The 15832-nt window shown below is 38.4% G+C and overlaps 1 protein-coding gene across 1 annotated transcript in view; it reads right to left on the minus strand.

The window, feature by feature from the left end:
- Nucleotides 1-15599, minus strand: part of HAPLN1 (hyaluronan and proteoglycan link protein 1) — a 34065-nt gene extending 18466 nt beyond the window's left edge. The window contains exon 1 of the mRNA XM_049649771.1: nucleotides 15390-15599. Coding sequence (XP_049505728.1) covers nucleotides 15390-15492 — 103 coding nt within the window. The 5' untranslated portion in view covers nucleotides 15493-15599. The remainder of the gene's footprint in view (nucleotides 1-15389) is intronic.
- Between the last annotated feature and the right edge of the window lie 233 nt (nucleotides 15600-15832).

Below are 15832 nucleotides of genomic sequence, written 5' to 3' on the forward strand. Positions count from 1 at the left end.
TGGTGAAGAGGCTTATGGTGAAAATACCATATATAAGCCAAACCTGTTGGAGAATGAGCACCTGAGATGGGTTTCTGTCTTCATGGCTGTGCTTAGCATAATCTGCTGCAAATGACCACTCTGTCTCTCTAGGCCATGCCTTGTTAACATTGTTCCTCCAGCATCAGGTAGGGCCTGGCGGCAACAAGGGTCTAGGACTGCCACGGTCTGGTGCTGCCTAGCGCCTCAGCCGGCTATGGCAGTGAGACGTGGGTATGACGGGGTTTGCCTTATATCCTGATGTAGTTCCAAGATAAACACATTTTATAGACACAATTAAAGATACCTGTTAAGAGCCCAATATTTAAGCAGAATATATAATTGAGATCTTGGTTTCTCACTGTACCTCACACATTACATTTGAGTAGGATGCATAATTTCGGAAAAAAGTAAGGAGCATCTTACTCATTTAGCTGAGAATATTTTGTTTCCTTCAAACTGGAATGACTCTAGTTTTTTCCTGAAGTTGCTCACCAGGAGTCAGAGCCTCCCATTGTTTGGCTATGATTCTGTTGTGTCTAGTCAGCTGTGCATCAAAAACTTTTATGAGGGCCCTTTCTGCTGTCTTGGCTGCCCCCCTCGGTCCCCAGACAGCCTTCAGTGTCCTTTCCGAGGGATGGTTGCTTTTAATTTGTCAGAGACAGAGCTTCAGTTTCTTCACTAGCTATTCCTAAATGCAAAGGGTGCTGAGCCTCTCCTCCGGGACTCAGCATTTCAGGAAAAGCCAACCTGAAAAGGCCAGAGGACAGGCTCTAATGATCCATTCTTGCCCTGTCCTCATCCAGCCGATCTGGGTTTGAGACCTTCTTGGATTTGTCTGTAGCCCATCTTTGCTTTCATCTGGAGTTTAAAGTCTGACCTGGGGCACCTGGCTGGCTCAGTTGGTTAAGTGTCTGACTTCAGCTCAGGTCATGATCTCATGGTTTGTGGGTTTGAGCCCCGCGACGGGTTCTGTGCTCACAGCTCAGGGCCTGGAGCCTGCTTTGTATTCTGTGTCTCCCTCTTTCTCTGTCCCTCCCCTGCTCTCTCTCTCTCTCTCTCTCAAAAATAAATAAGCATTAAAAAAAAATAAAGTCTGACCTGAAGATACATAAAGGTATGTGTGTTTCTTGCCATTTACTTAAATTCAAAAGAAATAGTTCTATTTGCTTAAACTGTATCTGAAAGGATTTATAAGAAACACAAGCAGCTAATAACTTTGGTAGCCTGTGGGAAGGTAAGGTGGATATTTGGGAGAGAAACCTTGAGAGATTTTCATTGTGTACACTTATATATATTTCAAAAATTTGGAACTGTGCAAATATATAACCTATGCCCACACTAAATAGAATGATACAAAAATAAACAAAACAGTCGGGGAAATTTAACTGACAAGTAAACGCCAAGCTTTGCCAAAATTATCTCTGGAGAGATGACCAAGAAGATGGTAGCCACAACTACAGTATATTGTGTGATTGCAGGAGTATATTTTTGTAGACCTATGCGTCTGTTAATAAAAATGTTATCTTTAAATATGTCTTCAAAGCATGAACGTTTTACTTCGTTTTCCCTATTCCCAAGCCATTGACAGAGGTCCTGATTGTTGTCTAGTTTTGACTATAAAGGGTAAGTCCAATGCGAGAAATCTGGGAAGTGAGGTCTACTCTTTGCTGTAAAGTGACTATAGCTGTTTGTGACCATCTGTGACCCTGCCATTTGGACTCACACACTATAAGAATACACTTCTCCCCACATTGGCCCTGACCTCCTGCCAGGGCCCACTTTGTTTCCAACTACTGTATAGTCGGTGCCCTGCTAGCTCCTATCAATCTGCAGCTGAACCAAATTACCTAGAACTGTGGCTTCCCTATGTTCTTAAACGGCACGTGTCCTTTCTGTCAAGACCTGCATTATCTGATGTGATGTGCTATGGAGCATTCTCTTAGATATTGACCATATCCATCTTCCTTCCTTGCCTTAGAGCTAAATGGATTCTGTAATGGGAAACTGCCCACACCAAAATATAGTATTGTTTTGAGTGATGTTTATCATGAATGTGCACTGTGTTATTGTCTTATCCAAGTTTCATAGTAAAAAATAAGGATAAATGTTATCATTGTTTTAGAGCCTAGAGGTTGATCTATGGCAATATTTGATTAAAAAAAAAAAAAAAACAACCTTTTTTTTTTCCCTTGGGACAGTGGAACTTTTTCTTCCCATAGGATATATTAGACAAACCTTTGCCACATATATCTGATAAAAGGTGAGCTTCTTTGCTTGAAATAGGTATTAGGAGCCTCCAAGTAGCTCTAAGGGATCCATCCATTGAACACAGTGTAAAAATCTTTGTTCTCAGAGGTAAACCTGAAACTGTGTTAATATCCTGAAAAATACTCTGTCTCTTCTCTGTTTTTCTAGCAGGAAGAAGTAAGTTGTGATGAGAGTGTTTAGCTCTGTCTGCTAAGTTCTTTGTGGGCTTTGTTTTTCCATGTTCATGATTTGTTCATGTATGTTTTTGGTAGTTATAATTCTTCGATTAAACATACGGGCTCTTGTATTGTGTTACTTAACATTTCCGTGATTCTGTTTCCTCCTGAGTAAAATGGAGTCAAGCCACCTTCTTCCTAGATTCTTGTGTGAGTGAGATGAGGTCATTCGCTTAGAACTTAGCCTTGTGCCTCGCACACCGTAAGTGCCCAGTGACTCTTACTAACCAACATTTGCTGAGATCCAAATTGTGCCAGGTATGCAAACCAGCTTCTCTCTTCCACATTGGCTTCTTTCCTGTGCTCTTTCAGAAGACAGTTCCTAGAAAGTATTGCTTCCTGAGAAATTGACATCTCATCAACTTTCTTTGATTCTTCTAATCTAGTAGTTCTTAGCAGGACAGGAGTACATCCGGGACCACCACCTTGAAGCCTTTTCAGAAAAACCCAAATCTATCTACATCTATAGAATCTAACTTCTTCCTGCCTCCTTGTCAATTTCCCTGGGGGTTCCAGACAGTCTTCACTTGGGGACAGGGATGGCATGTATTCATTGGCAGCTGTCCCCTGCTCCACCCCGCTCCTCTAACTCCTCTTAAGAATCACTATGGTAGCAGGATTTCTCCAAGAAATAGGAATAGTTCATAAGAATAGTTTCTTCAGGGTCCAAGACCAAATGTTTTTTTGTAGTGATTTGATTTCTTCTGAAACATCGTTGTATCGACGGAATACAATAAAATGAGAGCCATTCTCACCTATTAATTCACTCAACAGTCTTCAAGAGTCGATTCCCCTTTGGGTTAGGAACATGAGGATTAACCTGCCTGAGTCTGAATCTCAGCTTCCCCCTTAATAACCATATGACCAGGGGCAAGCTTTGAACCTTTCTCAACTTCAGTGAGGATAACCACCTTCATTCAGTGCTGTGGTGAGTCCTAAACGAGATGACTGCGGTAGTGCATTTTCTGTTGCGGATCACACATAGTTAGTGGTTTTCAATGTTAATATTAGCTTATATTATTGCCATTGCTTCATCCAATATAACTGGCCCCAGGACTAGAGATAACCTTACTACCGTTGTCAACTCAGCGTTATCTACTCTGGTTAACAATTTTCAGATTTTAAATTTATGTTATCAAAGACTTTTATGCATAATGAACTAGTATTTAATTACTGTTATTTTAAACCAAATCATAGTGATAGAGAGATTAGGGAATACATTACAGGAAAATAAAATAAAAAATAAAATTTGAATATTTCACTAATAGGGTGAATGACATTCCTAATAAAAATATACTTTTCAGGGTTTTAAATGTCCTACAGGTTTCTTTCAAAGGGTATGGGGAAACCAGAACATTAGCATGAGTCATTTATCTTCATTAGGCTGTAATTAACCACACACTCTTTAATTAGTGGAAATGTGGCTTTATGTGGTAAAGGGGTAGAGATCAAATCTACTTGTCTCTGCTCAGACCACTTCCACTTTGTGGTGAAATGTAAGGTCAAATTATCCGTAATTTGAAGAAAAGACATTGTTGGTTTTATACACTAGTATGGTTAAAGTCTTCACTTAGTATGCAGGACATCAAGATAATACTGTCACAGAGTCAGCCCTGGAGGCACAAGGGATCTTTTGCTTCTTTAGTTAATAAACAATCATAAATTGATAGTCTAGAATGTGTCAAGTATTAAGTTGAGTGCTGAAACAAATGAAAGGTAAGTTGAACACAAATGCCCAGGTGGGCAAGGCTGAGGGAAGTGATGGGAACACCAAGGTGCTGAGAACAACAGGGAGTGGAACGGACCATGCCATTGCGGTGAGCGCATGCTCCATTCTGAAGGGGAGCAGGATACCGATTCCTGCTGATGTTGTCCAACGGGAATGCAGGTTGAAAAACAGCAGGTCTTTGGAATTTTCAGCAGATGCTAGAAATGAAGATTTTCATGCAAATATCTCCAATTTTAAAATGTTTGCAATTAATTTAGATTTTTAAAAAAGTTACATGAAAAAAAAATACCGCATTTCAGTGAGCAGGATTCAGACTCTGGGAAGCAAATATGTGGTATCTGCATCCTCCTTCCCCCTACCTGTTGGTATTGAGCACCTCTGAAGCTCAGACCGGAGCTGTCTCCTTATCTCTACCTGCATTTCCTCCTTCTCTAGGTGTTCTCAGCTGATCCATGGCTATAAATAGCACTGTGTGCTGATGATTCCAAAACTTTCTAGCAGTGTAATTTTCCCTGAGCACCAAATGAATAAATCCAACTCTCTGCTGGGCATGTACTGGATGCCGAATAGACAACTATTCGGGGAATAGAGGGAAGAGCTTCCCCTGCCCAAACCTGTTCTTCCCCCAATTTTCCTCCATTTATTTATGCCTCTACCATCCGTCCATTTGTTCGAGGCAAAATCTCGAAGTTGAGCTTGATGTGCCTCTTTCCCTTCATCTCTATATCTATCTCTACTCCTTTTGTTTTCTAATTGGTTCATCTCCACCACCATAGTTTCTCATCTAAAGTACAAGACCTTCTTAAATATCTTACCTTTCCACTTGGCACGTCATAATTCAGTATTAATGTGGACTTTTGTATTTGTAAACCATTTGACATTACTCTCTTGCTCAAAACCTTGTAACCACTTTCAAATGCTTTTAGAATAAAGTCTGAACTCTAGACCAAATACAAAGCAATGTGGTCTCACTCCTGCCTACTCTTCCAACTCATCTTAAGTCACACCCTCTTCACTGTGAGGCTGCAGTGCCTCCAGCTTCTTTCCAGCCTAAAGACACCATGTTAGTCCTATCACAGAGAATTTTATGATTTCTCACTCTTTCTACCTGGAGTGCTCTGTCCCTGGCTTTTGATGTGACTGGTTCCTGCTTACTATTCAGATCTCAGCTCACAGAACCCTGCTTGACTCTCCTCTACAGCAATTCATCCCATGCCCGCCTGGAGGCCCCCCTCACAATCTTAGTACACTGTAGGCAGTTTACAAAAACCCATTACTTTATTCATCTTTTAAAATAAGGTATTCTGTTTCCTTGAAAACATTTCAGGGAAGTACAGTATTAAGCATCTAATCAGCTTTTCATTATTTTACGCTACAAGACTCCTTGTTAATGATTGTGTGATAAAAGAAAAAGCAAAGTGAGAATTAAAAATAATTATATGCAGATTTTGGAGATTTAAAACCTATCAGTATAACTTATGATACTTTTCAAAAGAAAGTAATAATTATTCATAACCCACATTACACTAGGGAAGAAAACTTTAAAATTTACCCATCTATTCTTAAAAAAACAAAACAGGAAAAATAAACTTGTGTGAAGATGTTAATTATTTTTTCTTACCAACATAATTAGCCACAGATAATCAAAAATCCATAGTGAAAAAATAGAGTCCTGTAACTAAGAACATAAGAAATTTACATAATGCCTATCGTGACTTATAAGGAAACCTACCTATCTTCAACCTCCACATCTCTTGTTCACCTGTGCTTTCACTATAATTCAGTGAATAACTCTGTAACTCTGAGCCAAATACACAGACATCATTTCCAATGCTTTCCAGGAATAAGGCAAAAGCAAGCATGATTACAAATAGAATCATCTAGAAGTGGGAATCTCCATACTTCAAGGATAGATTTTCAGTGGTGTTCTTATTTAAAGTTTATGATCCCTCTTTAGAAACAAGGTAGGATACTCCTTTTTTTCCTTCTTCACCTAACTGACCCACTTGACTATAGTGAATGCTCCCTGTTCTAACATTCCTTGTTAATTTCATATGTGATGGACTGTAGACTTTATGTGTTTTTATCTTTAATGTCCCTGACCCTTCTGAGTGGGCAGGGTTGGAAAAGGTAGTTCTGGAGAATTCTTGTTTAACTTCAGTTGTTCAATATACTTCACAGAATAATCCATAAGTGTGTGAGAACATACTACTCAGAGCTCATACATGTGGTAACTAGTCACTGAGTAAGCATAAAAGTCAAGTAACCAACATATGTAATTTAAATAAGATTAAAACACCTACTCTTTGTATTGACTACATTTTTGAGGGCACATATGTTTAGTGCTACTACAATATACACAAAATATTTCTGAAGATTTATAGAAATTTTACATTTCTTGTTCTTTCATTGTCTTCATTTTGAAATAAAAATATTTCCATAACGAAGATTTATCCCCACTGGATATTATCAGTTTGATAACCCCTAATTGAATATTTTAACTTTTTACCATTTTGGTAGATTTTTCTATTCCAAAAGACTCTCCTAAAACAGTAATTTTCTACTTCACATTTAAAATAAAGCGCCAAATCAACAAAGAAATCTAAATCTATTTTTTCTTGATATCTAGTAAAGTCAAAGAAACATAGCATGTTGAAATTACTTTAACATTAAGCCATTAAGCTATAGGTCAGTGCTTTAGCTGAGTCAACATTGGTTCTTGCAAAACTGCAACCAGAGGGAAAGGTTTCTGTATTAAATGGATTTTCTCACTATTTGGGAAAGTTTCCAAATAATTATTGGTTTCCTGCATGATTTGCGCATATCAGCACCCAGAATGGAACAGAGAAAGCAATGGCTGTTGGTGTGAACTTGTTGCTACCTGAAGAGATTTAAAAACATTTTTTTATGTTTATTTATTTTTGAGACAGAGAGAACTGGGGAGGGGCAGAGTGAGAGGGAGACACTGAATCTGAAGCAGGCTCCAGGCTCTGAGCTGTCAGCCCAAAGCCTGGACATGGGGCTCAAACCCACGAACTGTGAGATCACATCCTGAGCCAAAGTCAGGCACTTAACCGACTGAGCCATCCAGGCGGGCCCAAGAGATTTTTAAATGTAGGTTTTTATACCTGGAAATATTATAAAATGTGTTGCTTTAATGTGCTTTATAGAATAACATAGAATCAGCATTCTAGGTTACTCAGTAACAAGTTTAGAAATATTCTTAAGATGTATTTTATGAGTTTAAATCTACTAAGTGATAAAAACTTTAGTGAGTATGGATACAAAGTTCTAAACAATAAGAGTTTTTTGTTTAGTAGCTGTTTACTCTTTTCTCCATGTTTCCACCTCTGTTTAACACTTACTTTGTTCTTTTTTTGTTACTTTTTGTTGCCATAATTTTGTTGGTAATCTCACTGAGGACATGGTCTGTCCTTCCTCAGAGAATAACCCAGTGCTTTGCTTGAAAGAGGCCAATGTTCATCAAGTGCCTGACTGCAGATTTTCTCAAAAGGACACACAAATGCAGGGAACGCTTGGGCACGGGCTAGCAGATGCAAAGTTGGTATGAAAATATACATATTTCTGAATCAAGATTAAGGAATTTATAGAAATTATATTTATATATATGTTTATAGAAATTAATCTATAATCTATAATCTATAATCTATAATTATAATCTATAATCTATAATCACTTAATCCCTTGCCTTTTCTATTCATGACCATTGAGTATGTATGTATATACGTATAATTATACAATGTGTGTGTATCCAGGACTATATAGTTGAAGAAAGGTGTTGCCATGTTTGACTTTTATTTCTAATTTAAAGAAACTGCTTTTTTGAATGCTTCTGTTTAAATAAAAGAAATAGTAGGTAATGGTGTTCTCTCTGTAGCATTCCATAATTTTTCGATCAGTTATCATAGTCCTTAGTTCTATATTCATAGTAATGTCTGTTTCATCCTCTTACTGGATGAAAAGCTGCATGAAGACAAAGACTGTGTGTTCTGTTCATCATTGTGTCCCCAATGCCTGTAAGAGTAGGTGCTTGCCACAGACAGAATGTCTGTATGCTCTCAAAATTCCTATGTTAAGGAGAGCTGGGTGCCTCAGTCAGTAAGCATCTGACTCTTGATTTTGGCTCAGGTCATGATCTCACAGTTTATGAGTTCGAGCTCTGCATCAAGCTCCACACTGATAGTGTGGAGCCTGCTTGGGATTCTCTCTCTTTCCCCCTCTCTCTGCCCCTCCCCACTCATACTTTCTCTCTCTCAAAATAAATAAACTTAAAAATTTTTTTTTCATATGTTGAACACTGATCCCCAAGTAATGATTTGTAGAGGTAGAACCTTTAGTATGTGATTAGGTCATGAGTATGAGTCCTCATGAATGGGATTAGTGCCCTTATAGAAAAGAGCCAGGAGGGCTACCTTGTTCTTTTCTACCTTGTTCTATGAATCCTGAAGCTAGCTCTCATCAGACACCAAATATTCCAGTGCTATGATTTTGGACTTCTCAGCCTCCAGAACTGTGAGAAATAAGTTTCTGTTATTTATAAGCCACCCGATTTATGATATTCCCTTATAGCAGCCCCACTAAGTGCATGTACGTTTGTGTGCAGTACATGATTATTTTCCTTCTTTTGATGGCTCATTTATTATATTCATATTCTTAGTTTGACCAAATGATAGGCCTGTGTTTAATGTAGTTGGTTCTTATTATCGTATTTGGCTTTATGTCCTATCGTAAACTAATAGATTTTAGAAAGTTCGTTCAATACTCATGATGTTGCTAAGTTTTATAATTTTATGGTTAACTTTGTTGATATTTTATAGCTAGTAGTTTCTAGATAGAATTATCAATAGTATATATATTTCTGTAAGTGCGACTTGGAAAATACACTTAATCTTTGTGGATTTTAAATTTGTGCCAAATAGCATTATTCTGCCTCAAAACTACAAAAATGAATTAATTTAACTTTTCAAGACAGACTCAGAGTCCAAATGAGTTTTAAGTGGAAGAGAGAAAATTAAGCTGGAATAACACTTATCTCGTTCTCACATTAAACTTTGGCTCTGCAGACGGTTTGTGATCATACATTACTAAATTCATTCCACCCACTGTGATCCACTCTGCACCACCAGATCCCAACTCTGCAGATATTACATAAGGAACAGGATAGCACTGCAGTGACCAAACATAAATCGAACACTCTTCAAAGCTGCCTACACACATCAGGAAGATTGCTGCCTCCTGCCTCTGGTGGACTCTCATGGAGCGTAACATGCTGTGTGCAGTATGGGAGCCATGCATACGAGCAAACAAAATTTGCTACCACACTCCCAATCCTCCTCCTCCTCGACTGCCTGTCATTCCACGAACTAGAAAGACACCTCATGGCTTTGGTAACACTGAATAGGGCTGGATTAGAAAAAGTACCTGGATGCTGGTCTTGCATTTATTCAACAAACATGTATTGATCACCTACTATGTGCCAGGTAGTGGTTTAGGTGACTGGATATATCAGACGAAGATCCCTGTCTACCCTTGTGGAGTGGATGGACACATGAAGCAGAGATGGATACAATTACATAAAAATAAGTAGAGTGAGGGGTGCCTGCATGGCTCAGTCATTTAAGCACCTGACTTCGACTCAGGGCATCATGTCCTGCTTCATGGTTCGAGCTCCGCACTGGGCTCTGTGCTGACAGCTCAGAGCCTGGAGCCTTCTTCAGATTCTCTGTCTCTCTCTCTCACTCTGCCCCTCCCCTGCTCATGTTGTGTGTATCAAAAATAAATGAATAAACGTTAAAAACAATAAGTAGGGTAGATAATCAGCGCTACAGAGAAAAGGAAGAGAAGGTGTGAGAGAGATCGGGGTGTCCGAGGAGGGGCAGAATGCTGCTGAGAGAGAAATTTCATTAAGAAAGTGAGAAATGAGCCCAGATTTGAAGAAAGGGAGGGCATTAGCTGAGAGTCAATTCCCTCATCAGCCATGCAACCTGGGACAAGCAACTAAAGGCTGTGAGTCTTGATTTCCTCATTTGTACAATGGACTATTGATCTAGATGATCTACACTAGTTCTTTTGAATTCTCAAATTCTATAAACTATGATTTAACTTATGCCAACATTACAGAATGGAAGCAATCCTCTAGTGTAAAGTGTCACATATGCTAAATGCTGTGAATGACACAGGACTTAAATGTTCATTGTGATAGCAATAATTTGGAAGTATCTCATTACACTCGCTCGTTTTTCAACAAACGTATGTTAAGCACCTACTAGGTGCCAAGCACTACTATACAGTTGGGGTATTACAAAGCTCACGGTCTGATGAGGCAAGGGAGGCACGTTAGTTAGCAAAAAGGAACGCACATTAAACTGGAACAGAGGAGTCATTTGGGACACACAGCGAATGGAAGGACCAACCGCAATGAGTGGGAATGTCCATTTCTGTCAGGGGTTCCTGGTACACATTATCTTTTCCTTTTAATATTCTTTCAAAAAATTTAAAGTAGTTTATCTGTGTTTACCTAGTAAGTATGTTAAGGGAAATACTACTTATGTTTGGAAAGCTTCAGTTTCCATAGGAAAGTAAAAATTATAAGATGATGTTTAACAATGTTGAACAAATCTTAAATTGTGAAATTAAGGAGGACAAAGAGGCAACTTATAAAATGTTTACTCCCTTAGACCTAAGGTAATGATATGGTTCTGTTAACAAATGAATTTGAAAAGATAACCACTGGTTTTCCACTGGTATTTGTGCTCCTTTTTCTATCTATCTATCTATCTATCTATTTATTTATTTAATTTTTTTTTTAACGCTTATTCATTTTTGAGAGACAGAGCATGAGCGGGGAAGAGAGAGGGAGACACAGAATCTGAAGCAGTCTCCAGGCTCCAAGCCGTCAGCACAGAGCCTGACGTGGGGCTCGATGACCCAAGCCGAAGTCGGATGCTCAACCAACTGAGCCACCCAGGCGCCCCTCCTTTTTCTATTTATTTTTTTTTTTAATTTTTTTTTTTCAACGTTTTTAATTTATTTTTGGGACAGAGAAAGAGCATGAACGGGGGAGGGGCAGAGAGAGAGGGAGACACAGAATCGGAAACAGGCTCCAGGCTCCGAGCCATCAGCCCAGAGCCTGACGCGGGGCTCGAACTCATGAGCCATCAGCCCAGAGCCTGACGCGGGGCTCGAACTCACAGACCGCGAGATCGTGACCTGGCTGAAGTCGGACGCTTAACCGACTGCGCCACCCAGGCGCCCCTCCTTTTTCTATTTAAAAGTCAGGGTTTTGTTGTTGTTGTTGCTGCTGCTGTTATTATTTTTATTATTTTTTTCACAACTATTTATTTATTTATTTTAAATGTTTGTTTATTTTTGAGAGACAGTGAGAGACAAAGCACAAGCTGGGGAAGGACAGATACAGGGAGACACAGAATTCAAAGCAGGCTCCAGGCTCTGAGCTGTCAGCATAGAGCCTGATGCGGGGCTCACACTCACGAACTGCAAGATCATGGCATGAGCTGAAGTCAGGCGCTTAACTGAGTGAGCGCCATCCAGGCGGCCCTCAACTTTTTATTTAAATTCCAGCTAATTATCATACATTGCAATATTAGTTTCAGGTATAGAATTTAATGATTCAACACTTCCATACAACACCTTATGTTCATCACAAGTGCCTTCCTTAATCCCCATCACCCATTTAGCCCATCCCCTCCACCCATAAAAACCAGTTTTCCATGATGGTTAGGAAGTAATAACCACAACGACAACAACTATTATCTAGCGGGAGCTTATTGTGTGCCAGGTTCAGTACTAAGCACTTTTCCATGTATTACCTAATTTAATTCTCACAAAACTTTTTGGAATCAGTGATCATGCCCAGTTTCCTAGATGTGATAACTGAGACTTGAAGAGATCAATTGTCCAAGTGCTAAAGCCAGTAAGTGGCATAATGGGTAAAACTCTTGAACTTGCCATCAGACCTTCTCTTGAACACCAGAGGCAGGAAGTGCTGGCTCTCTGACCTGGATAAGGTCAAACAGTTACATGTTCAGGATAACTGTACCTGCTTTGCTTTTCACATTGGTCAATGGGAAAAGGACCACAACATTTCTCTTTTGTCTTAAGACTTGTACTTTAAAAAGCATATTCATCATCTCTGAACTTCTACTAGTAATTGAAAGCCTACACAAAGAGTTTTTGGGCCTGACCCAAATATTTAAAAAATTGTACTTCTGTGTAATTTGGATTTCCATACAAAATCCTTCCCAAAGATCTCAAGTTTCAAAGGATTTGGAAGTTGTTTGACTAGGCACATTATGAAATGAGGAATATAATCCATTAGTTGAGAGGGTTATGGAGAAGGCATTAACGAGAACTGTCTCTTCCTGTACAAGTACTTGAGAAAATGGCCCTCTCCTATATTGAGAGCAGTGTATGACAGCCAATGTAATATCTTGACTGCTCATTTTTAGCAGACTTTATGGACAAGTGACATTTGCTTTCTTGTGTAACCAAATTGATTCAAGAAAAAAAAAAGAATAAATTAGTATGCGTGCAATTTTATTTAAAGCTGTGTTTCCCCCCATGGGAATCTGGGAGACTTTTCATCACCAGAAAATTCTTTTCACTAGAAACACTTTGGACAGGGACCTACCCTTGCTGTTTTTTTTTTTTCCTGGTAATCTGACTTTTTTTTTTTTTAAACCCAGATTAAGTTTTTTTGTGCCTATATCTCCAAAGAACCTTCTAAAACAAAATTGGCAGGAAGCCTTCAGAAAATTAATTAGGTAACTCTTATGCATGAGATTCAAGGATGTATTAAAGTGTTGAACATCTTTACCATTGCAGCCAAGGAGAATTTGAGGGTGATGAGCATTATTCCTCTGGGTGTTATTTAGGCCTGGAGAACTTAGAATACAAAAATCGATATATAATGAAAAATGGGAGATAGAAGAAGTATTTTTGCAGTAACATGAATCTTGAGCAATTTTCTATCCCTGAGAGAAGCATATACTGCTCTTCAGTCCAGTTCAGGAATCTGAGATTTAGATTCCTAATTTAATCATCTGACTGCAAAATTCATAGAAAATTCACAAGGATTTCAGCTCCCTTGAATCCTTTCTGGGCCAAGTTTGATTAATAACAGTTCCAAATGTGAAAAAATAATGTAGTATTTCAGCAAATAATGAAGGTTGCCTACTTCAGTGATTATCTACTTTGCTGTCTGCTTTACTTTTGTATTGTAAAAGACAACGGAAATTGTGGCAGACCACTGGAAGTGTTTCTCTGAAGGATTGAAGAATATGAAAGTTCCATCTGAGTACAATCATAAAGGAAAAAGAAAACTTTTTATTAAACAAAAGTAACGATGATGAATATTTAGAGCAATTTTAAAATAAATTCTGACTTATGGACCTAGCATCCCAATACTGTCCCAAATCACCTTTCAGTAACAACTTCCATAAGCAAAGTATAGGCCTATGAGTGTTATTACTTGAAAGCTGTGAGTAACTTTCTAAGAATAGGAATTTACAATTAAAATGAGGTGGACTACCAGGTCACTTAAAAAAGTTGGGTAGTGTATGCAAATGATCTGGATAATTCTGATCCCTGTGTAAGAAATTCCTTTGCACTAAATTTCAGCAGAATATATGGGTTGGAAAGGCAGGAGCCAACGAAGTTTTCCTTGCTGAGATAACTTGAGTCTTAGAGACTCCCCAGAGTAATTTTTAACATGTTAACACGTTTTAAAAACAATATTTGCATACTCTGGGTGCACTTTAGACTAAATGGTTTGTACATAGTTCATAATGTCACAGGAATTTAATAATTACTTGAAACCACAGCTAGAATTTATTTTATAGAGCGCTTCAAACTGCTATTGTTAATGACTAGGTATTCCTATTTTGGCTGCATTTAATTCTGTGATTAGATGTTAAAGGATGTTATCCCTCATTAGAAAATCTCTATGTGTAAACACCGTATAGTCTTTGGGAGACAGCCTGGATTCTACTATACACATTCAAGGAAACAGCTGAGTCAGCAGCTTGCATAGTAAAATTTATGATTATATAATTCCTTTTCATGGTCCAACATTGGAAAACTTAAAGCTGCGGGAAGCAAAGAGAACTGAAAGAGAGATGTCTAAAATAGCTAGACGTCATCAAATTCAGAATTCGATTTGTGTGGTCATAATATACATACAGGAAAATACTTCTAGCCAGACTAGCATTTGACCTTCGCCAACCATACTTTCCAACAGTGGATGCGGTTTTTGGAGGCTACGCTTTCGACCTTGAAGATGTAACTTAATGTTTTATGTCTCTTAGCAAACTTACAATACCTCTGGTCCTCAAACCGAGCTCATCTAAAATTAATATCTTGGAAAAAAAAATAAAAAAAAATAAAATTAATATCTTGGTGTGTTTGAACTGTTAAAGTCTATAATTCTTATTTTAATTATTCAGCCTACAAGGGCAAAGAGAGAAGCTGCAAACTATCTTTTTCTTATTGCATAAGTCTGTCGGCTTTCTTAGTGCAGGATGTCCCTTGTCTGAAGCTGGGACTGAGGAAACAGCTGCATTCTACTGCAGCCTTAAATCCTGCTACAGCTCTCAAGCTTAGGATTCAGCTGAGCTGCAAAATATGCAGGGGCAACACATTGGTCTATGGGAACTAAAGCTTTGCCAGAGGAGATTGTCGTAAAGTGAGTTACTCTTTCCTGAACCTTAGCTTGTCCCACTTTCATTTTCACACGGTTTTTCTTAATGATTACTCGAACAGAATGACCTTCCATCATGAGTTTTACTTCCTATTTCTCCCTCCTTTCGCTTACATTTAAATAAACTTTATGCCCTTCATTCTACTTGGAAGACACCAACTGTAGTAAAAAGCCCTGAACAAATTGCATCAGCCCCTTGCGGTTGGACATTCCTAAGCCATTCTGCTTTAATTGTCCTCAATTCTTTACTATAATGCAATAGCATTCAAAAACCAGAAAAGCATGTTCACCAGTTAACAGAAAGGAAAAGAAAAAGCCAATGCAGCAGAGCTAAAATTAAGAAACACCAACCAAGCACCCCAACTCCAAGTAACTTGAAATTAATTTGACTTTCATATGAGAACCTGCGTTTTCTTACCTTGGATGTGAATAACTCTGTCATGATCTAGAGTATAGTTGTCTGAATGATGATCAGCCCAGCAGATTGAAATCAGCACCAGGAGAAGTAGACTCTTCATCATCTTTATAACCCAAAGAATCTTCTTCACTGTGAGAGCATCACATACAAAGAGGCTTGTGAGATTTGGAACCCTTTGGAGTGTTGCACTGCACAACTTATTACCGCCTTATCATCATAGAATGGGTCTGTAAAAATATTTAACCCAATCTGTTCAGAAAGTTACTGTAGCTGTCTTTGGGAGCTGAAGACTGCAGCTTTGAACAATTCCAGTTTCCCTTATGCAGCCAGAGTCCAAATAGTGTTTAACTCTATCTTTGCAGAATTGTAAATCTAGAGATGTAAATCAGTATTGTTTTGATATAGAGAGTTACAGTTAGTTACAAAAAGATATGGCAAGGATA

This window comes from Panthera uncia (genome assembly GCF_023721935.1).
Source record: "Panthera uncia isolate 11264 chromosome A1 unlocalized genomic scaffold, Puncia_PCG_1.0 HiC_scaffold_17, whole genome shotgun sequence".
NCBI lineage: Eukaryota > Metazoa > Chordata > Mammalia > Carnivora > Felidae > Panthera > Panthera uncia.